At 39.5% G+C, this 21,444-nt stretch overlaps 2 protein-coding genes and 1 long non-coding RNA gene across 8 annotated transcripts; 1 reads left to right on the top strand and 2 right to left on the bottom strand.

The window, feature by feature from the left end:
• Positions 1-172: 172 nt before the first annotated feature.
• On the bottom strand, positions 173-6,215 carry slc46a1 (solute carrier family 46 member 1). Of its 3 annotated transcripts, none has more exons than XM_074641933.1 (8): positions 5,928-6,215; positions 3,641-4,032; positions 3,072-3,550; positions 2,719-2,802; positions 1,658-1,814; positions 1,467-1,554; positions 330-1,339; positions 173-283 (listed from the first exon to the last, which is right to left on the bottom strand). In XM_074641933.1, the coding sequence occupies exons 1-6, from the start codon at positions 6,213-6,215 to the stop codon at positions 1,500-1,502; spliced, it is 1,455 nt and encodes a 484-aa protein (XP_074498034.1). In that variant the 3' UTR covers positions 173-283; positions 330-1,339; positions 1,467-1,499. The 3 variants fall into 3 exon arrangements, with proteins under 3 accessions (XP_074498034.1, XP_074498033.1, XP_074498035.1); XM_074641932.1 differs by having other exon boundaries at positions 1,473-1,554; XM_074641934.1 differs by lacking the exons at positions 173-283; positions 330-1,339; positions 1,467-1,554 and having other exon boundaries at positions 1,654-1,814.
• LOC141771544 (uncharacterized) lies at positions 4,920-5,921 on the bottom strand. Its single transcript, XR_012594726.1, has 2 exons — positions 5,796-5,921; positions 4,920-5,195 (listed from the first exon to the last, which is right to left on the bottom strand). It is a non-coding gene; the product is annotated as an uncharacterized LOC141771544 (long non-coding RNA).
• A 119-nt stretch (positions 6,216-6,334) lies between the features above and the next one.
• LOC141771542 (solute carrier family 13 member 2-like) lies at positions 6,335-19,690 on the top strand. Of its 4 annotated transcripts, XM_074641930.1 has the most exons (15): positions 6,335-6,468; positions 10,604-10,698; positions 10,889-10,961; positions 14,294-14,422; positions 14,521-14,657; positions 14,787-15,034; positions 15,147-15,200; positions 15,629-15,800; positions 16,092-16,214; positions 16,328-16,537; positions 16,762-16,856; positions 17,943-18,058; positions 18,153-18,314; positions 18,586-18,723; positions 19,050-19,690. In XM_074641930.1, exons 4-15 carry the CDS (start codon positions 14,324-14,326, stop codon positions 19,176-19,178), a joined length of 1,683 nt encoding a protein of 560 aa, XP_074498031.1. In that variant the 5' UTR covers positions 6,335-6,468; positions 10,604-10,698; positions 10,889-10,961; positions 14,294-14,323; the 3' UTR covers positions 19,179-19,690. The 4 variants fall into 4 exon arrangements, with proteins under 4 accessions (XP_074498031.1, XP_074498030.1, XP_074498029.1 ...); XM_074641929.1 differs by lacking the exon at positions 10,604-10,698 and having other exon boundaries at positions 10,895-10,961; XM_074641928.1 differs by having other exon boundaries at positions 10,604-10,961.
• Positions 19,691-21,444: the final 1,754 nt, after the last annotated feature.

Raw genomic sequence — 21,444 nt, 5'->3', positions numbered from 1 at the left:
TGTGTTGTTCACATATTGTTCTGTAAAATTATATTAATATAACCTGAATGAAACTGCTGTTCTGTTATCTGATTTTGCCTTAATATTGTTTGCCTCTAATGTCCTCCTCATGGCATTTTTATTAAATGTGTAATTGACATTAACTTTTTTTCAAATAATTTCAACCCCAGGATTTATTTTTTATCATCATGAGTTTTTAATGTTATCAGTGTCAAACAAACATAATTTGGTCCCTTTATTTGAAACATAACAGTTGTAAAACATTTAACAAACTTTATTTGAACTTCACTTTATCACGTGTGATGTGTGTAAACAGAAACAAATTTAACCTTCATCTTTATCACAAACTATCCAAAATGATCCAGTTCTATTTCAATAAATACAATTATTGCAGATACATATTGCACAAAGAATAAGCAGTTTTTCATCACACAATAATATGTCTGAAGAATGGCTTTGAGAAAGTAATCTTCATGCTGATCAATTCACAGTAGCTGCTTCATTTAACCTCTAAACTTCCCTTTGTGCGTTTTAAAGCTGATTTGGCAGCTCTTGTTCCCCTCACTGTGCATCTAGGACCTGACCCCTGTGTTCATGTTGGTGGTGGGGCTCTGCACTCTGCTCTGGGACTATCCAGTGTTGTTTGTGGTGGTGGGGAGGGGGGATCTTCAGGGAGTTTAGACTACGAAGGGAGGGAGGAGAGTCAACTCATTATCTCCTGGCTGCTGCTACAGTTTCACTCTGTCTGCTGTGGATCACTGATAGTTGGGATTAGACATGTTTTTGCACAGATAATCTATCTGATAATCTATTAGGATAGCCCTGCGAACAGAGTGTAGTGGAAGAAGTACTCAGATCTGTTACTCAAAGTAGCGATACCAGATGTAAAAATACTCTAAAGTAGAAAAATCACTTTTGTGAATATTTGTAGATCAACATTTCTCAAATCAAAACTACATTATATCTGTTACTTCCCTTTTTAACCCTCTGTGAACACATTATATTGCACGATTTGTTTTAGAACAACTGAAGAGTTTCCTCTTATGGTTAGCAGCTGAACCTGTAGTGTGCCATTAGAGCTATTGAATTAATACATTCAAAATGGAAACGTAAGGCACATTCTTTGGCATCAAATCACAAAATGAAATCATCTCTCAAACCTTGTTCTTTCCAATATTCTAAGAATGTCCCATGATGAAACATCATGAGACTGTTTAGTATTTAGGGGAAGCAAAGATTTGATAAAGCCCCAATCTCCAATATGTAATTATTAAAACAGATGAGGTTTTTATTGTCATGTACGTCAGGAGGTTGAGTCTTTATCCTCTGATCTTCATCACTTTGGTGTGACTAGGAATAATCCCATAACAACAGTCAGCTGCTCCATCACTGTATTAAAATCAAAAGTCTCTCCCAGCACCACAGATGGACATGATGGATGTCTCTGCGCTGGTCACCTCATAGACTGACACCAGGATGAACTTTTAACTCTCTTCAGGTCAGCACGATGTGGAGTCTCTGTGGTCTCTCCTCTGGTCTAAACATTGCAGAGTCCTAGAAAGACAAACACAAAATCATTTTTTGTAATGTGCTGAAAATTTTTGTGACTACAATTCACTAAATTCAATTAGGCCAATGAGGCAAGAGCAACACTCACCCAATTATTCCAGCGGGGATGAGGAGGATGATGGCAGCAAGAAGGAAGGAGAAGCCCTTCATGAAGTACAGCGTGGCCGGGTACACGGAGTTGAAGACGCCACTGCCAACCAGATAACACAAGCTCTCCACACAGGCAACAGAGGCAAACAGGGCACCTGGGAGAAAGTACAAACCATAGACTGTATATAAGAAGTGGACGTGGTCACCGTGACGTCACCCATTGGTTTGTGGACTGCTGTTTTGAAGCCTCGAGTTTGGCATTTTGGCCATTGCCATCTTGGTATTTTGCAACCAGAAGGGACAGGCCCTGACACACCAAGCCGACGGTTGGATGTCGGACAGTTTGGGGCCATCGGTGAGCATCTGTCGGCCTAGTCGGTTCAAGTCTGCCCGTGTCTGAGGTTTTTCGGCCAATTCGGCAAATCACTCTGACTGGCTGTTCAGCTTAAACGAATCAGTGCACAAGAAGAGAAACGGAAGTGAGGAAAGCGAGCCAACGAGTAAAGTCAAGAGGAAAAACACAGAAAGCTCTTCTCATTTTTCATCTTCATCTCATCTGATTATTCCAATCCACAGATATTTTCACAACAGCATGGCTGTCTGGAATGAAGCTAAGTGGTGAGTGAGAGCGGTGTGAAAATGGTCGCTTTGTTTCATGTACGTATCATAACAACGGCTTGTATTATATCAGTCGTCTTCGATCTTCCGGTTTCCCTTTTTGAATGAGGAATACAGACTACCACAACCTGCTGGCATGGAGAGTTATTTCCACTCACGCAGGCGCAGAACGTCCGTGCTAACTGGCTGTCGGCTGTAGTCTTTGCAATGTGTTCAAATGCAACTTGTCTGCCAAAACAAAGGCAACGTGAGGCGACGCAACAGTTGGCCTTCATCACCGCTCGTGTGCTTCAAATTAAACTGATCTAAATTCACTGACCACACAGCTGACACACTGAGCTAGCTCTCATTTCCTCACATGTTGAAATCATTGCAGTTTGCCATGTTGAAAACAATCTGTTTAAAACACGAGGAGTACTTTGTACATGTTCAGCGACTGACCTTGTTCTGATGGGCCCACCAACTTGGACAGCTTTGACCTGATGACAGGTGTCACAGCCATGAAGAGGAAACTCAGACCATAACCTGGTGACAGACGAATCAACACATCAGCTAAAGAGTTACACTGCACGTTGTGAAACACAGTGACACCACATTAACACATATAGGGACCATTGTTAATGTTTTAAATGATGTTTCTGCATTCATGTATGTTCTCATTCAGTCATAAGTCATGAATAGAAAACCTTTTAGACAGAAAACCGTAGTTTTAACCACCCAAATAAAAGAAAACACATCTGTCTCATTGTTTAGAAAACACCTGGATGTCACTAACTAACTCCAGATTCTCCCACCTGTGAACATGAGCTGGGTGGTGTCAGCTATAGAGAAGACCACCAGCCCGATGATATTGGAGGTCAGACCCACGATAGCCACCCAGGAGTCCTCCATGCAGCACTGCATGAGCTTCAGCCCCAGCAGACTGCTCAGGTAGGCCAGGTGGTAAGCTGCTGATCCGTAGCCGATGAGGGCCGGCCCCCAGCACAGCGGCGAACTCAGCTCATACAGCACATACAACTCCCTGCTGCCGGAGTGTACGCCCACCACCAGGAAGAAACACAGCGTGTAAAGCCACAGCTTGCATCTGTGATATCTTCCCCCCGCCTCGTTGGTGCTGCCTCCTGTTGAGAAGAGGTGCCAGACGGCTTTATAGTGGCGAGACGTGAAGAGCTTGGCACTTGGGTCTGGCACGACAGACTCACGGACAAACAGGTAAACGTACAGAGCCGACGCCAAGTTAGTGGCCACGACCAGCCAGAATGGGTTGATGTACCTAAATATAAAGATTAAAGACGTAATGGTCATTATTACTAATTCAGATGGCAAAGATTTTGAGCAAAGTGCACTGGTACACATTTCTTACCCTTGTGCCCGCCGCCACTGCCCTCCGATGATGCTCGCTAGCATCCCCGACAGGCCCAGACAAGCCTCCAAGACCGCCACCCTGATGGTGCGGGACCTTCTGTCGCTGGTATCAGCCACATATGCAAAGCAGCCTGCCAGGATGGCGTTGAAATCCCCTGAAAGGCCACTGATCAGCCTGCCCACTAGAAAGTAGACCACAGGCAGCTTCAGGTACATCACCACTAGGTAAACCACTGCTTGGACAGCGAGGCCCAGGTTGGGGAGGATAAGGACTCGTCTGCGACCTGCGAGGTCACTCCATGAGCCCAGGAGAGGAACCACCAACAGGCCTACAGAGAAGGCGCCAAGACTGATGTACAGGTTCCAGTGGGCTGTCAGGGTTTCCACCTCCTGCACAAAAACAAGCAACAAGTCAACCACATTTATCAGCAAACAGGAGTTTAAGAGACTCAAGTTGTTTCTGCTTGGTCTCCTATCCTACCGTTAATCACATTTACCTTGCATCCTGGGTGTAATGTTGTCCTTATCTAGATGTGTGTAACAAATCGTCAAGGCTCTGGTGAACAGGAATGAAAACTGCTGATCTACTACTACTGCTTCTCATTTATAAAGCATGTTCATCATTTCCCTGTAGCTTAGTGTCAACTTGTGACTGCTGTTCCTCTTTTGCAGTTCTTTATTTTAATCTATGCACTTGTCCTGCATATTAGGCACACAGATGATTCTGCCTCTTTCGTCACATTTTGCTCCGAAGAACTGCTTCTAAATGTACCTGCATTCACATCTTTCAATGTGACCTTACTTTTATTGTGCCAGAGCGATTTATGTTTTTATCAGGGCTGTCAAAGTTGTTGACTTAACGGCCACAGGTGTCGCTGTTAACAAGCATTTCTGATTCTTACAAACAGTCCCTTTAAAACTGTGAAATGAGCGAAAATATTGTAGATTTATGACATCACAAATGGACAGAAATCCTGACGGCTTGTTTCAAAAGCTTCTGATTACGGGCTGTGTGTGTATTTCTCTGTGGATTAAGCGTTTTGATACTTTCACAGTATTTATATCCTCCTAAGACCCAGCCCATTGACATGTGTACTCTGTAGTGGACATTTTAGTCCACATGCATATCCTCTTACTCTTTTGACCTACTCTATCAACTCCTGGTGTATTGTAAGGAGGACATCCTAGGCTTAACAGTGATATGGCATGTGTTTTTTTTTTTAATCACTTTGAATGTATTCTTGGTTTAATATCACTCCACAGCCATAATCTGTTCATTTGTTTTTGTCTTTTCACACTGAAATAGTCCTGTAGTCCACAAAAATAAAATTTAACAAGCCTAAACTGTTAAGATTTTCTTTTAACCCTAAATAGGAAGGAAATAACAAAAAAAGTAATTGGAAGACACTTCTTTTTTTTAACTCGGTACCCAGGACGATATAGCACTTAAAAACCTGCTTTTATAATATACAAGTCATGAAAATGTCACTTCTTTTACAATATGGGACCTTTAATGAACCACACCTGTACCTGTCTGTATCTAATTAGTGTACCTGTACCTGTATCTAATCAGTGTACCTGTACCTGTATCTAATTAGTATACCTGTACCTGTATCTAATCAGTGTACCTGTACCTGTATCTAATTAGTATACCTGTACCTGTATCTAATTAGTATACCTGTACCTGTATCTAATCAGTGTACCTGTACCTGTATCTAATTAGTATACCTGTACCTGTATCTAATTAGTATACCTGTACCTGTATCTAATTAGTATACCTGTACCTGTATCTAATCAGTGTACCTGTACCTGTATCTAATTAGTATACCTGTACCTGTATCTAATTAGTATACCTGTACCTGTATCTAATCAGTGTACCTGTACCTGTATCTAATTAGTATACCTGTACCTGTATCTAATTAGTATACCTGTACCTGTATCTAATTAGTATACCTGTACCTGTATCTAATTAGTGTACCTGTACCTGTATCTAATTAGTATACCTGTACCTGTATCTAATCAGTGTACCTGTACCTGTATCTAATTAGTATACCTGTACCTGTATCTAATTAGTGTACCTGTACCTGTATCTAATTAGTGTACCTGTACCTGTATCTAATTAGTGTACCTGTACCTGTATCTAATTAGTGTACCTGACACCAGCTGTGGTTGATCAGAAGAGCTGCTGACAGCTACTACTATGGAGGTGCCGTTGAGCAAGGCATCAGCTCCATGAGCCATGCGTCTAACTAACTAACAGACTGTGTAGTGAATAATGAGTTCACCGTCTGAAGAGGGTCTGGAGCCGCGGAGCTGTTGCTGCAGCCCGCCCTCTTGGACCCGTTGTAGCCGAGGTCCTCGCTGATCCGGTCCCACAGGTACTGGGTGGAGAGAGGAGCCTGCAGGGCCAGAGAGAACATGGAGAGGAACAACACCGGCTCCACGGTGACCGGCAGCAGCGAGCAGCTGAACGGTGGTCGACCGGAGCCGGTGGTCGGTTCATCCTCCTCCTCTTTGTGGTCGTCGTTGAGGACATCAGCGGGAAGAATCGCTGCGGTGTCCAGCTCCTCCATGTCGACAAGACTTTAACTGTGGAGTTTCAGAGTATCTAGTGAAACATTAACTCTCTAGCGCTCCTTTCTGTAACAGTAGCTAACTAACTAGCTGAGCATGCTGACGCTCGTTTGTTTACGTCCCTGGTGCGTCTGTGAGGTGACACAACGACCCTGAACGCAACTTCTCTATCTACCAGCTCAGCTTTAATAAAGGAAGCAATAACTGAGCCACGATAAAGCGTGATCTCAGCAACACCTTCTGGACGAAGAGGTGAATTACATTTTTCTTTTTTTTTTCATTTTGTTTTCCTTTATTTGGTTTTACTCAGACATTTACATAAACATATTTTTTTTTTTTTTTTTAAACAGAGTTTATTCTGAATTTTGTTAATACAACTCTGATTATCCATTACACAAACATGTTTGGACTGATGGATATCCCACCCACCCCCCACCCATGACAATACCCAGAGGCCACTCAAACAAGTGTACAGAAATAAATATAAATAAATACATCAAATAAAATTAATAAACATAAATCATGACACATTTTTAGAGGTCTAAGACAGTACACCCTTTCATCTAGGGGACTGACATGCATAAAACAAGCACAGGAGTTGAACACAAAGACAAATCAGGCGTCCTTCCAATGTTTCGTTTGAAATATTCCTGGTCAAATATATACACACATATCCTTTATCCATATATATATATATATATATATATATATATATACATACATACATACATACATACATCAAACTTTAATCAGCCACAAAGTTATCTGAGTCTAAGGAATCAACACGACTAAGAAAAGGTTGCCAAATCAATGAGAACTTGTCGGCTGACCCCTTAATAGTATACCGGATTTTCTCCAACTTAATAAAATATAAACATACTTAATTAAATACAAATATGAAGTGAACCAACTTTTCCACTTTTTACAATGAAATTATAAAACACACTAATAGAACATGGGGTGCTTTTCATGTGAAATAAGATCAAATGAATAATAATAATAATACAATAAAAAATTACATTTAGAAAAAAATAAAAATTAAACAAAAGAAGGGCGTTTTGGGGGAATATACTTTTTTCCACTCCTTCCAAATGTCATCAAATTTAGTTTCTTGAAGCCTCATTGAGAAAGTAATTCTTTCCATTACAAATATTTCATAAATAACATCATACCAGTTCTCTAATGATGCGGTATCTGGTTTAAGCCATTTCTTAGTAATTGCTTTTCTAGCAGCTACACTCAATATTGAACTACATTTTTCAAAGTCTTCCTTGATGTCCTAAAAATAGTCCAATTTACAGTCTTAAAAACACTGGAATCCACCTATTTGATATACGTGTTTTTAAAGGTCCCATATTGTGTTCATTTTCAGGTTCATACTTGTATTTTGTGTTTCTACTAGAACATGTTTACATGCTGTAATGTTAAAAAAACAACTTTATTTCCCTCATACGGTCTGCCTGAATATACCTGTATTTACCCTCTGTCTGAAACGCTCCGTTTTAGTGCATTTCAACAGAATTGCAACGGAATTGCGTTGCTAGGCAACAGTTTGGGTCCATGTGTACTTCCTGTCAGCTGATGTCATTCACATACACTGCAACAGGAAATAAACTGGGACACATTTAGAATGTTTACGTTTAAAACCGTGTAATGGTCTATATTGTATATTTGTGACATCACAAATGGACAGAAAAAAGAACAGCTTGTTTCAAACGCACAATTTCTGAATACGGGCTGTGTTTATCTCTCCATATGTTGTGTGTTTTGATAGTTTAACAGTAGTTATAAAGCACTTAAACCTGCTTTATATTATAAAAGACTTGAAAATCTCCCTTTTTACCTTTAGCTATTCATTTATGACTTGAGCCATTGAGGTGCGTGTAAGCTCTAATTGTGAACACAAAAGTAGGAGTAAAAGTTAATTTTATTGGTTTATTTGATCATTGATCAACGGGAGAATTTTTTTTAAAAAGTCCAGTTGGACAAGTTGGCTTTTTTAACATCTGCATTCCATGGTTAGATGTTTTAAAAGACACCCTAGAAATAGAATAAAGCATATAAAATGTGTATAACTTGATAAATATCATGCACATAGTGCAATGGACAGGAATAGCAGGACAGACATGACAAGACATTATGTTTTGATAGTCAATTTTGTGAATTTATTTAAAGATTCAGTCAACTTCAGCAAACATCCCAGTATGATTTAATGTAAAAAGTGAAGGTATCAAAAACACCACTTAATACATTGCAGTTAAATATTTAACAATTATTTTATTCCAACAGGAGCAGTAAATAATGCTTTTGAAAAACACTAACATGTACTCAGTGGTAGAAAGTAACTAAGTACATTTAGTCAAGTACTGTACTTAAGTACAATTTTGAGGTACTTGTACTTGAGTGTTTCCATTTTCTGCTACTGCTGCTTTCCGCTACTGCTACTATACTTCTACTCTACTACATCCCAGAGGGGAATATTATACTTATTACTCCACTACATTTATCCGACAGCTTTAGTTACTTTGCAGATTCAGATTATTAATCCAAAATATAAATCAACTAAGACATTCTGATGTATTATTATAGATTAAACTACCCAGCAGTTTATAAAGTCATTAAAATGAGCTCCACCTTTACCAGCTGCAACGTTAAAGTGATGAACACATTAATGCATCAATAAGTATAATCCAATAACATACATTGTTCTGCATAATGAGTTATTTTACGTTTGGTTCTTTATATATATTTAGATGCTAATACTTTTGTACTTTTACTTAAGTAGGATTTTGAGTGTGGGACTCTTAATTACAACAGAGTATTTCTACATGGTAGTTTCGCTACTTTTACTGAAGTACAAGTTCTGAGTACTTCTTCCACCACTGCATGTCACAAATTGGGAGTACAGGTGTTAAGTCCTTGCTGTTCAGACACTTGAATGTACATAAACGTGGGAGTCAAGTGCTCTGAGGTGTAGCGATGGTAAAACTCCAGCAAAACTACTGCTTCAAAACTTTCTCACCTTACTTGAAACTATACAGAAACTACGCCTTCAGTATTCTTCAAAGGTCAAATTAATTTAAACTGTTATTTTAATTAATTTTATTGGAGGATAGTATATTTGGCAGGCTACAGCAAAACTAGCTCTATATACCTTGAGGCTTGATACTGAGTAACTTTAAAGGCTAATTGTTCTTCTTTCTACTCCCCAGAATCCAGTGTCACTTGAATTACTAACCTGAACACACCCTTCTGCTGTGGTCATGAAAGCAGTACATTGTGGTTCTTGGCATGAGTTTTGTTTTTTAGTGCTGGAGTTATTATTAACTGCGTTAGTAAATGGTCTATTTTCTTTTGTGTTTAATAATCCAACACCTACTACACAAATTAGTTTTTTAATGAGCAATTTAAGAGTCTACATAGATCTAAGAATCTGCTTAGATAAACAGTAACTCTCTCCTCCTCAAAGGCGATGTGTGAAACATTTTTTTTCCTTAGCTTGCATGTAAGATATTTAAAATAATGTGCACAATACATCATGTGAAGGATGCACTAGAGAAATAATTAAACTTGATCCAAAGTACAGTATTATCATCATCGTTAGTTATAGTTGATGATATATACTGTATAAATGATCCGTCATAAAAGTTTATACAGGCAAACCTTTTATGTGATATGTCTGTGTATTGTCTCATTCTCATTTCTTATTTACATCAAACTCTCTGATCCTCTGACCCACACTTGTTTTAGTCACATTTACACATTTTTTAAAATTAGTTATAACTTTTTCTGAATCTCTAAGAGGAACATGTCCAAATATAAGTGCAAACTTAAACTCCAAATTGTTTAATTGTTGTTGTTGTTGTTGTTGTTGTTGTTGTTGTTGTTGTTGTTGTTGTTTTAATTGTGAAAGTATTTGTCCTTGTGCAGTAACTGTTGAGGTCTTTGGCCGTAATTCAATACAAACTCATGGTTGCCTCAAGCAATAAAACATCAATCATCCCTCTCTCTTCTGAAACCTTTTCACATTTCACACATGAGAACACAGTGGGAGGATGATCTGGTTTGTCTACATTTCAGCCTCTTGCAGGCGTTTCATTGGAATCACAACATTGCGTTTTCTAAGTTAACGCCCACACAACTTTTTTACAGGGCCATTAACCCTGCTATCTAATGGAACTTTGTTTTTTATAGATTGGCGTGACATGAATAACACACACTCATCACTTTGTAATTCCATATTCAGGGTTTAAGATTTTATTTGGTTTATGTTGGGGTTAAACATCTTATGACATGACATGCCATTTCATGAATTTGTGCAATGTGTCATGCAACCAGTTATTAATCACCAACCACAAATATTTCTTTTCTCTTTCCCACCTGACAGACAAAGCAGCTGTGGCATCTTACTACCGTAGATGATTGCTACCTTATCTACCTCCTCTAAACACATGGAAACACATGCAGGCCCCTCACTCTAAAGTTAATTTTTAATCTTCTTTCAGCGTGACATACTGTATATACCGCTATATATACTGTGACATTGTCTGTTACTGCCTCTTAGATTAGTACGGTGGTGTCACTAATTATTGTTTTTTCTCTGTTTCTTCAATACTTTGGATGTCCATCCCACCTTGTGGATCATGGCTGGCTTTCTTACATGGCTGTGGAGGTATAGGAACTACATTGTGATAGTCCTAACACCTCTTTTACTTCTGCCTCTGCCCTTGATCGTCCCGACCCCGGTAAGAAAACGAACATGTGTATGCGTGTTTTTCTGTCGTACATATCTGCGGACATATTTTAGACTTCAGCCCTGCTGAATAGGGATTGCTTGTCTAATTGCATAATGTATATTAGTCCAAAGCTATACAATACACACATTAAGCCAGCACTTACTACTAGTTTTAAGCCCTAAAATGTTGCTGAACATGTATGTATGTCTATAGGTTTAAGTATATGTTTCACACATTTTCGCCGCAGCAAGGTTGGCTAGAAAGCCAGTTAAGTGCAGCTCACATTCCTTCAAATCAAAGCAAGTGTGGCTTCCAAATGCAAAATATTGTACAATATGTGCAATTTAAAGGCAGGGTGCAACTTTTTCTCTCCATCAGTGCTACCACATGTTGCAGTTTTTTCGTCATCTGTGAAGCTACTGATTGGAAGCCCTGCTGGAGATGGAGTAAACAAAATCACTTGTGTTGTAGTATTATTGCTATTTGAGTTGAATTAGCTCAATATGGCAGATATTTGTTTGAAGAGCACAGATTTCTTCCAACAACCGTTAATCACGCCTCTATGTGGTAGCTCATCAGAACTAATTTAGATTAGATCTGTCCCACCATTTACCAAAACATACAGCCACAGGTCAAACATCAAAGAACAGATCTGATGATAGGACTTTCCAGGTATATTATATCATCTCTGATCTTTGGCCAAAGGTGTTCTGATACCTAAACCACTTATGAACTACCTCATGTATCATTATGGCCAAAACATGAATACCATACTGTAGATGCCCAACAAAACACCACTCGGCTCCAGATTGACGGCAAGTTCGATCACCAACATGAGCAACCAAATCTTCAACCAGAGTCTCCCTAAAGGCCACAGATTAGTTTTTGGCACAGGAAACCGACAAAGCCTTTCTGCCTTCAAGTAAACTCCACCACAGCAGTGCTCAGGTGGCCGCTTGCTTACCAGTATGCACACACCTGCCTCTTTTAAGGAGTCCTGAGTGTAGAAGCCGGTTCATTATTATGCTCAACCTTCAACTCTTGCCGATAATATTGATTTTCACTGCAAAGGTCCAGTTCACCATAACCTCAGATATTCCTTTACTAATATTTTAGCAACATATACTCTGCTGCAACAATGTTTTTTAAGTTTAAAATAGTTGTGGCAATTTTGTAATCCCACACTGACGAGGAACGAGACAAAAACCTCTTACAGTATCGGCACGCTTTTAATGCTCAGAGCATGGTACACAGGACAAGGGTTTGGTTGAAATGTGCACCCCGATGGGAAGCTGCTCTCTCTCTTTATACCTTGGCTTGGTCATCCCCCTCTGGTTGCTTCTTAGTTAGTATCTTGCATGTCTTTGTTCAAAAGGGCTCATTAGCCTTCTGATCATCTTCTGATGATATCCAGGTAGGTAATAATGCCTCAGTTTAGGCAATCAGGCCAAGATTAATTCAGTCCATGGTTACATTGTACAGGATTCAGCATGATCAAACGGAGGGGAAGTTAACACAATTACATTATGCATGATCAAGGGAAGTTAACATGATTACATTGTGCATGTTCAGAGGAATTGCCCTTACAAAATTGTCACAGTGCCCTGACCTTTTATGTAATAAAACTCTGTCGTAAAAAATTACAATACATGATGCATAAGGGAAGTGGTAGGAGAGATTGCCTTGGTGGTAGAGGATGATATTGGAGAAAGGTGTTATTTGAAATGGAGATATGTTTAGATGTTAATGAGGCCAAAAAGGGCTGACTATGACTGTAGTAATGAAAGTGATTGGAAAAAGTCGCTCTACCTACTGAAGAGCCAGGAGAGCGAAGAGCAGAGGCTAATTAAATAAGTCTTAGACAGCCAGTGAAGTATACAGGAGGGGGTTACTCATGATATGTTGGTGATGCTGGAGACAACGGTGACTAAAGCTTGAATCTTTGATTGAATCTGTGATTGATGTACTAGAACACTACATTATACAGTGTTTTCTAATACATACTAACATGCAATTCACTACGGAGGTTGTATTAATAGAATTTCACTCAGAAACTGATTATACTTGGTCTTTTGAATCAAATGAAAATCTAATTTCTGTCCTGTCTTGTTTATTTTTTTCCAATTAAATTCTTCAATCCACAAAGTATATTTGAGAGAGACCGAGTTCCAATAGTACCATATCCAACTCTGTAGGCAAATTTTGTGAAACCACTCCAACAAAATGAAAATGATAATCCGAAAGGATTCGCTGCTTTACATCGTCTTCTTTTTTTTTTCTTCAAGTTATTTTTTTGGGGACATTTTCCATTTTTTATTGACAGGACAGTGGATAGAGTCTTGAGAGGGGGGAGAGAGAGAGTGGATGCGGAAAGGGCCACAGGCCGGATTCGAACCCGGGCCGCCGCGGTCAGGACCAAGCCTTAATACATGGACGCCCGCTCTACCAACTGAGCTAACCCAGGCGCCCTACATCGTCTTCTTAACTGCAACATGTCCAGGAGAGGCCTCCGCCAGTGACCCTCTTACCCACGTAATCTTTGACTATGATAAATTGAAAAGTGGGATCATGTTCAGGTGCTCAATCATTCCCATTAAATCAAAGACCACAACCTCTGTTCCTTTTCAGCTCGTCACAATTCATTCATTTTAAAGGAGATGAGCATTTTACAGCAAAACTAGCAATTAAACACAAGGAATTATCATAACATCGAAGAACTCATGACTTTTCCTTAGGCTTTGACTTTTGTCATGCTAAAGAAAACAAATCGAGCAGCAGTTATTTTGATGTTTGGTTTGGTTCCAGACAACTACTAAGAAATGTATGATGTCATTTTTATGACTGACTGCAAATGTTTGAACTGCAAAGTTTAACAGGAAGCACACAAAAGGTAGCCTCTTCTAGTTAAAGGCAAGGCAGCTTTATTTGTATAGCACATTTCAGAAACGGGTCAATTCAAAGTGCTTTACATAAAAATTCAAGAACATTGCGACAAAGTGCAAAAGAACATTAAGACATAATTAAAACAGTTATAAAAACGTTAAAGATTAGAAAATAAAAACAAGCTAAAAATGAAAAGAAGAAAAGAATTTACTCAAAATGTTGACTGTAGTTAACGGAGAATGGTTAACTACGCTAACTGAACTATAGTAGTTTATGCCAAGGTTAAGAAGTTTATGGTGTGTTGTAGTTCCTTTACAAGCTTTAACATGTGTCTCTCATTCTCAAGTAGCCATCACTTGTACACACGTGCCAAGTGCACGAGACCATTTATGTGTAACATACAGTATATACTGTGTATTAAAGCTGTTAAGCAACACTGTCCTTGTCTGTCATTACAGGAGGCAAAATGTGGCTTTGTAATAATCCTCATGGCGCTGTACTGGTGTACGGAGTGTATCCCTCTGGCTGTGACGGCGCTGCTGCCCGTCATTCTCTTCCCCATGATGGGCATCATGGAATCAGGCGAGGTATTTCCATCTGTATGAACACATTGTAATAAACCATTTCTTGGAATTAATTTGGCAGGGATTTGGATTTCCTTACTTTTTTTTCTTCCCTTATCCAGGTTTGTATCCAGTACCTGAAAGACTCCAACATGCTCTTTATTGGTGGGCTGCTGGTGGCCATCGCTGTCGAGCACTGGAACCTGCACAGGAGGATCGCCCTTAAAGTGCTGCTTATTGTTGGGGTGAAGCCATCTCTGTAAGAAACATTATCCTTTACTTAGACATACTTTTGGCCACGTCATGTATGTAGTCATATCATTTATTTTGTCTCTTCACATGCTTTCTTCACCTTTTCATCTAATCATTTATTGTGCGTCCTCTCCAGCCTGATGATCGGTTTCATGAGCACCACAGCCTTTCTGTCCATGTGGATCAGTAACACGGCCTCCACAGCCATGATGCTGCCCATCGCCAACGCTGTGCTGCAGCAGCTGTGTGACACAGAGGCCAACGCCGAAGAGAGGGATTATAACCAGTCGGCTGCAAAGGATGGTCAGGATAACCAGGCATTCGAGTTGGGTGATGCCAAACAGAGCAAAGAGCTCAAACCAAGGGACGGCACCATCAACATGGGTGTGTGTGACTTTTTTGTTCTATAAACTTTACGTTTTACTTGATAAAGAGAATATTTCTTAACTTTTTGGTTGCTATTTTTTACTGTTGTTGTTTTAATGGTGTTTTGCAGATAAAGATGACCACGACGACATGAACGAAATGAAGGAAAATTACGTTATATCAAGTAGGTTTTTTAACTTTGTCTTTTGAAATAACAGTAAAAAGTCAAAATTATTCAACAGAACATAGTAGTATAGGAATAGAACTGCCACAGTACAGGCCAGATATATTTTTGCTGTGGTCTGTATGAGGTTTTAAATACAAATCTTAATCTTATGAAAAGTGCTGGCCCTGTTTATACAGTTTTTATTTGTCAAGCAGTTTGGTGAAATCACCCAAGATTTCTGCAAAAATTACCTGCTGCCTTTGTGAAAATCTGAGTCAAACTAAACTTTCACAGAACTCTTGAAATCCAATAGCAACTTCGTCGTCACTGAGTTAAACAATTACCAAATCTAGAAACCCAAACTGTAAATTCATGTCACATTCAAGACACAGCAATGACGATGTCTTTTCAAGTGCTATTTGAATGTCTCGGCTCTGTGCCCGCAGCGGTTTGTGACAGGAGTCCAGAGGCGGAGCAGCGCAGACTTGAAAGGGAGCAGAAGTATATGAAACTGACAAAAGGCTTGAGCCTAAGTGTTTGTTACGCTGCCAGCATCGGTGGGACGGCTACTCTCACTGGAACCACACCCAATGTCATCCTGAAGGGCCAGATTGATGAGTACGATCTGCAATAAACAACACACACATTCCTTGGTTGCCGATTCTTTTGGTCTTTGACTTAACCGGTTTTCGTTAAAGAGAATCATCAAAGATTGTTGACTTCAGGACTAGACTCATTCTATGGAAACCAACCAAGATAACCAGTTATATAATCCTCTTCACTTGTAGTCTGGTGGGCCAGATTGACTTCTTCCCACTAAAATTAAAGGTTACACTACTAACTGATAAGTGACTGTCATAACAACAAGAGTAACATCTGATCTCAATGTTTTCTTTTTGTCATCAACAGACTTTTCCCAGGTAATGGAGGCGTGATCAATTTTGCAAGCTGGTTTGGCTTCTCATTCCCCAACATGGTGCTGATGCTCGCCTTGTCTTGGTTGTGGCTGCAGTTTATGTTTTTGGGCTTCGAGTAAGTTTCATGGACTGGAGTCATCTCTGCTCTGATTGATATCTTATGTTTACAACCAAAGCATCCAGATAATAAAAACAAGAGTTATTTATCATCACATTGTGTTATTCCAGCTTGAGAAAGTCCTTTGGATGTGGCACAAAGAAAGACTGTGACAGAGAGGCGTACCAGGTGATCAAAGATGAGTACAGAAAGTTGGGCAGGATGAGCTTCGCTGAGGGCTGTGTGCTGATTATCTTCACGTTGCTGGTTCTTCTGTGGTTCACTAGGGAGCCTGGGTTCATACCCGGCTGGGCCACCGTGTTCTTCAACAAAGACAAACCGTGAGTATAATAACTGATTGTCGCACAGCTTTTCATGACTCCTCAGTGACAAAGTGAAGAGGTGAACAGTTTATCAGGGAATGGCCAGTGAGTGTTAGCCAGCCTATAGCCGTTCTATCTTTGTCATTTAATCACTATGCTTGCCTCAAATTAGTAGCTTGAGTTTTTTTGTAATGTTAATACATCACACAAATGCAGATATTTCAAATGTGTATTCTCGTCAGGTACGTCACAGATGGCACCGTGGCCATATTAATGTCAGCACTCTTCTTCTGCATCCCGTCCAATTTGCCCGGATGCTGCGGGAAGTCCGAGGATGGTAGGTCAGCTGACAGTTTCCCTATAATTTTGTTTGTGCAACAGGTCAATTGGGATACGTATCTGATTATAAAAAGGTGTATAAACAATTTGACTGCACCTTTTTGAGGCTCACATTTTGAGATTCAGAAAATTAAAACATAAAAGGGTTTACTTGCATTTTAAAACTCATAAGACTGTGATGCCCATTTTAAGTGGTATATCTATTTTCGTATTCATGTTGTCATTCGTTGAGCAACATTGATAAAATCGTGATGAAAAATACATAAATCAGCAGGTTTTAAGACTATTTGTTGAGGCAAGAAGGCAGGAACTTGATCTCTTTCCAGCTCTACCTGTGCACGTCTGGACAGCACAATAGGAAGAGCTCATTCACTGTTGCATCACATTTCATGTTTGGGGCATATTAAGTCTGTCACATGAAGATAGGAGTGCAGTTTTATAAGCATCCTCTATTTGTGTACTATAACAGACAAAGATACAGTCTATAACTTTTACTGGCCGTGACAACTCATGTCGCTGATTCAGTGCTTTCTAATAAACGTTAGCCCAACTCCTTCCTGAGTTGTAGCCTGATAGCCCCAAGGTCAAGCCTGTACAAAAGTACGTGCTGTGCTGTTCCTTTAGACAAATTACTCCTGTATCAATGAATATTTTTTTCCCCTCCCTTGGTAACTTAAGTTAAGCGTGTCCTGCTCCTGCCTATATGTTCTTTGGTACTCGTCAAAAAGTGGAAAAGCAGTGTGTTTTGTACACAGAAGAATGACACAATGATTAACACACACTTGGTTTAAATGGCATGAGGCAGACTTTGAGGTGCCAAAGTCCATTTCTCACCTTGGAAAAGAGAAAAAAAATGAGTTTAAAAGAATGACTCCAGTTACAACACCATATTTTAATTAGGATTTTGACGGCTTACCTGTTTATCACATTTTCTTTTTGTCTTTACGGAGCACATTTATGATCACAGAATCTTATCTGTACACTATAAAAGCTAGTTTTTTTCCATAGTTAGTTTAGATGCATCATTATTTATGACTGTCCTAACCAATAGTTGAAAATAAACTGTCAGTTCTCGTTCTAAAAGGGGCCCCTGCTGAGGCCCCTTCACCTCTTCTTAGTTGGGACATCGTCCATGAAAAGATGCCTTGGAACATCCTTTTGCTTCTGGGAGGAGGTTTTGCATTGGCACACGGAAGTGAGGTAAACCGTTGATCATCAAGTCCACATCTTTCTGAATGTAATCCTTTCTATAAATGTTTGGACGCTGATGTGACTTTTCCCACCTCGCATTAAGAAATCTGGACTTTCCTTGTGGCTGGGAGAGAGTCTAATACCGCTGCAGAGCATCCCTCCTTTTGCCATCTGCATCCTGCTGTGTCTGCTGGTGGCCATGTTCACCGAATGTTCCAGCAACACCGCCACCACCACGCTCTTTCTGCCAATACTGGCCTCTATGGTGAGACAGGACATCATACTCTCTCAATCTCTAAAGGAATAGTTTGATATTTTGGAGGAGGACAAATAAACTGTAAAACCGCAAATAGTTTCTTAAATTTCTGTTTATATACGGGTTAAACAAATGAGAAACATGTTAATTATTGAGCTGTGTTGGGAGGTTAGACGGGCTAGCTGTTTCCCCCATCATCATGGCATCCTCCACGCCGGGGCCCTGAAAGATTTGCCTGTTTAGCATGTGTGTGAATGTCCTTTTTAATTTTTTCATCCAGGCCACCGCCATCAAGATACACCCACTTTACGTCATGTTTCCCTGCACCATCTCTGCCTCGCTGGCTTTCATGCTGCCCGTAGCCACTCCACCCAACGCCATCGCCTTCTCCTACGGCAACCTTAAAGTCATGGACATGGTAAGACCTTTCAGAAAAGCTGGAGACCCCATAAGTGAGGGTGTGACATGCATGCAGTGTTTTGGATAAAGGCTCATAACTATTTTTCAGATAAGCAGCTTATATTAATCCTTATATCTGATCTTTATTATTTATTTGCGTATACAATATCCTTAATATTACCATGGAAACTAAGCTCAGGCAGATAGGGCAGCAAATGTAATGTGTATTTTGACAAATTAGTATTAATACCTACTCTGATTTGGTGTTGACAAAACGCTGTATTGCCTTATACCAAGGTCCAAGTATACGTTTGTTTATGTTTTATTCTTTTCTGGTTGTTTCAGGCCAAAGCTGGATTCATTCTGAACTTTGTTGGAGTCATAACCATCAACATTGCCATTAACACGTGGGGCGTGGCCATGTTCCAGCTGAATACCTTCCCTAGTTGGGCTAATGTCACTGAAACTCCTTGAATGTGAACTCAGGAAAATCAGAACACAGAGATGAACAGTATCTGCTTATTGATCAGGATGCCTCCACTGGAGGACTGGGCTGGCAGGTGATTTAGCATTTTATCCTCCAGCCTGATGTGCATTGAGACCTGTCCTTGAATGCTGACATAGGTTCTTCTATGCAGTTTTCAATCTCATATCCTCCCTCACATTGTGATGATCTTCAGAAATCAGCTGCCCATGCTGACTGGAAACATTAGAGCACCTTTTGTTGATGTTTTGACTGAACTTGAGTGAGTTCAGTTCATCTAGATAAATAATATTCTGGACTGTCAACCAAGCAGATGTAACATGTGTAACCGTGGTTGTCTGACTAAAGAGAGAACCATAATTATCCTTACTTTCTCAGTTGGTTATTTACAGTTGAGCAAATTATACACACTGTACTACATGCAAGTTTGAAAATACTGTAGTTACTCAAACTGAACAGAATATTCATCTTCCAATAAAATAAATGTTTGTAATAGAGATGATGCAGGATCAAGGGCTCACTGTAGTTCTTGAGACTGTTATATTTAATGATGGGATCAAATCCCATTACCATAGGATTAGGACCAATGGGTCCTCAATTGATTTAAAAGAGAACCAAGAGGACAGAAGGCAAATCTCTTCAAAGGGTCAATGTGGGAGAAATACAAAATCAGAAAAATCAAGTATAGGAAACTGATTGAAAACATTTCATTGAACTCATTAGCAGGGGTCAGTATATCTGCTGTATGTGAAGAGCAAAAGGGATTTTAAAAAAGGTGAAACTACAGTACACCGAGGTCAAAAGAGTTATCAGTAATGAAATCCAAAACATTTTAGTTTAATCTAGCGACCATTCTTCTGGTAAAGACTGAAAGACGGCATCATTCAAACGGAAAAACTCTTGTTGAATTGGTTCTCACAGTAATGGAAGTTAATGAAGGTGCGATGGATGTCCGCTATCAGAGGTAAGACAACATCATTATGTCATGACATTTTCTGTCTTATCTTATTTTGATCACTTTTGGTCTTTTTTCCAATCCCAGTATAAGCCAGTGCTGTCCCGGTTTGTGTTCTGTGACTCTTAAATAGACATGCAGGATGTAAAACGGTGCAGTACATTTTCTGCTTAAAAGCTCACGTGGATTGTTAGTATTTGGTTTAAGTCTCAGGTTACTGACCATGTGCAAGAACTGTTCTTAGTGAGACATGAATCAGCACGATGCATAATAATGTGCAATTATCATATGCTGTGGAAAGCTTTACCACTTGACTGTACTTAGCATTTCTGAACCTGTTTTTTAATTAGGGACCTGAATCGGTAATGAAATGGTAATTGTGAATATAACATACTGAGAACAGTCATTTGGGGAGACAGCTGCACATTTTATTATGAAGTATCCCTGGGACAGGCAATGTAATTGCTGAATTTATATAACCTCACCCTGAAGCCAGAAAGGGAAGTATTCAGTGATAAATCTTGCTGCCTCCGGGACTCTGAATGTTTCCCTCTTTTCAAAAGACACTCATAAATCACTGTTTCTGATGGCATAAAAGATGGAATTAGATTTTTCCATTACTTCATATTACGCTCATCTTCTGATTTACGATTTATTTTCTTATTAGAAAAAATATTATGATTTTTATAGAAGTTATTAAACTAATAAAATCAATTAAAATGGACCATGCAGTAGCAAACATGGTGCTTCATGCGTTTGATTTGCTAGGACAGACAGGTTAATTATTGGGTTCCTGTACTAATGTTTTATATGCTATTTATTAGGTACACCCAGCTAAAACCAATGCAATATAATACTTGATTATTTTCAGACTTATTGCTTTTGAATTACTTGATAATTTAATCTTTAGGTCCTAAAAAAAGTATTCAAATTAAACAATCTGAGAAGGAAAAGTCACTATATGGTTGAAATGGCCGTCACTTGTGGACATCACAGCGTGCAACCTGTGACAAAGCTTCATTTGACTAAACTAGGTCAGAAGCACTGCTTTAAAGCTCCAAGTTAATGGTGTCTTTGCTTTTGAAGTAAGGTTAGGTTATGATCATTTAATTTCACCCATCAATCCATCTTTTTTTAGCTGTTTATCAGGGAACGGGTCAAGGTGGCAGCAGGCTAAGCTAGAGCCCAAATGTCCCCTTCTGCCTTCATTTTAATGACCACACATGCTGGTGTAATTTGTTATTGGTAAAGTGTGTCACAGCATGTTTTTATCATCATTATTGCAACAAACACCAGGCCAC

The sequence above is a fragment of the Sebastes fasciatus genome, chromosome 7 (genome assembly GCF_043250625.1).
Source record: "Sebastes fasciatus isolate fSebFas1 chromosome 7, fSebFas1.pri, whole genome shotgun sequence".
Taxonomy (NCBI): domain Eukaryota; kingdom Metazoa; phylum Chordata; class Actinopteri; order Perciformes; family Sebastidae; genus Sebastes; species Sebastes fasciatus.
Note: the sequence above shows the minus strand (reverse complement) of the source record. Positions and strands in the feature narration are given on the sequence as shown.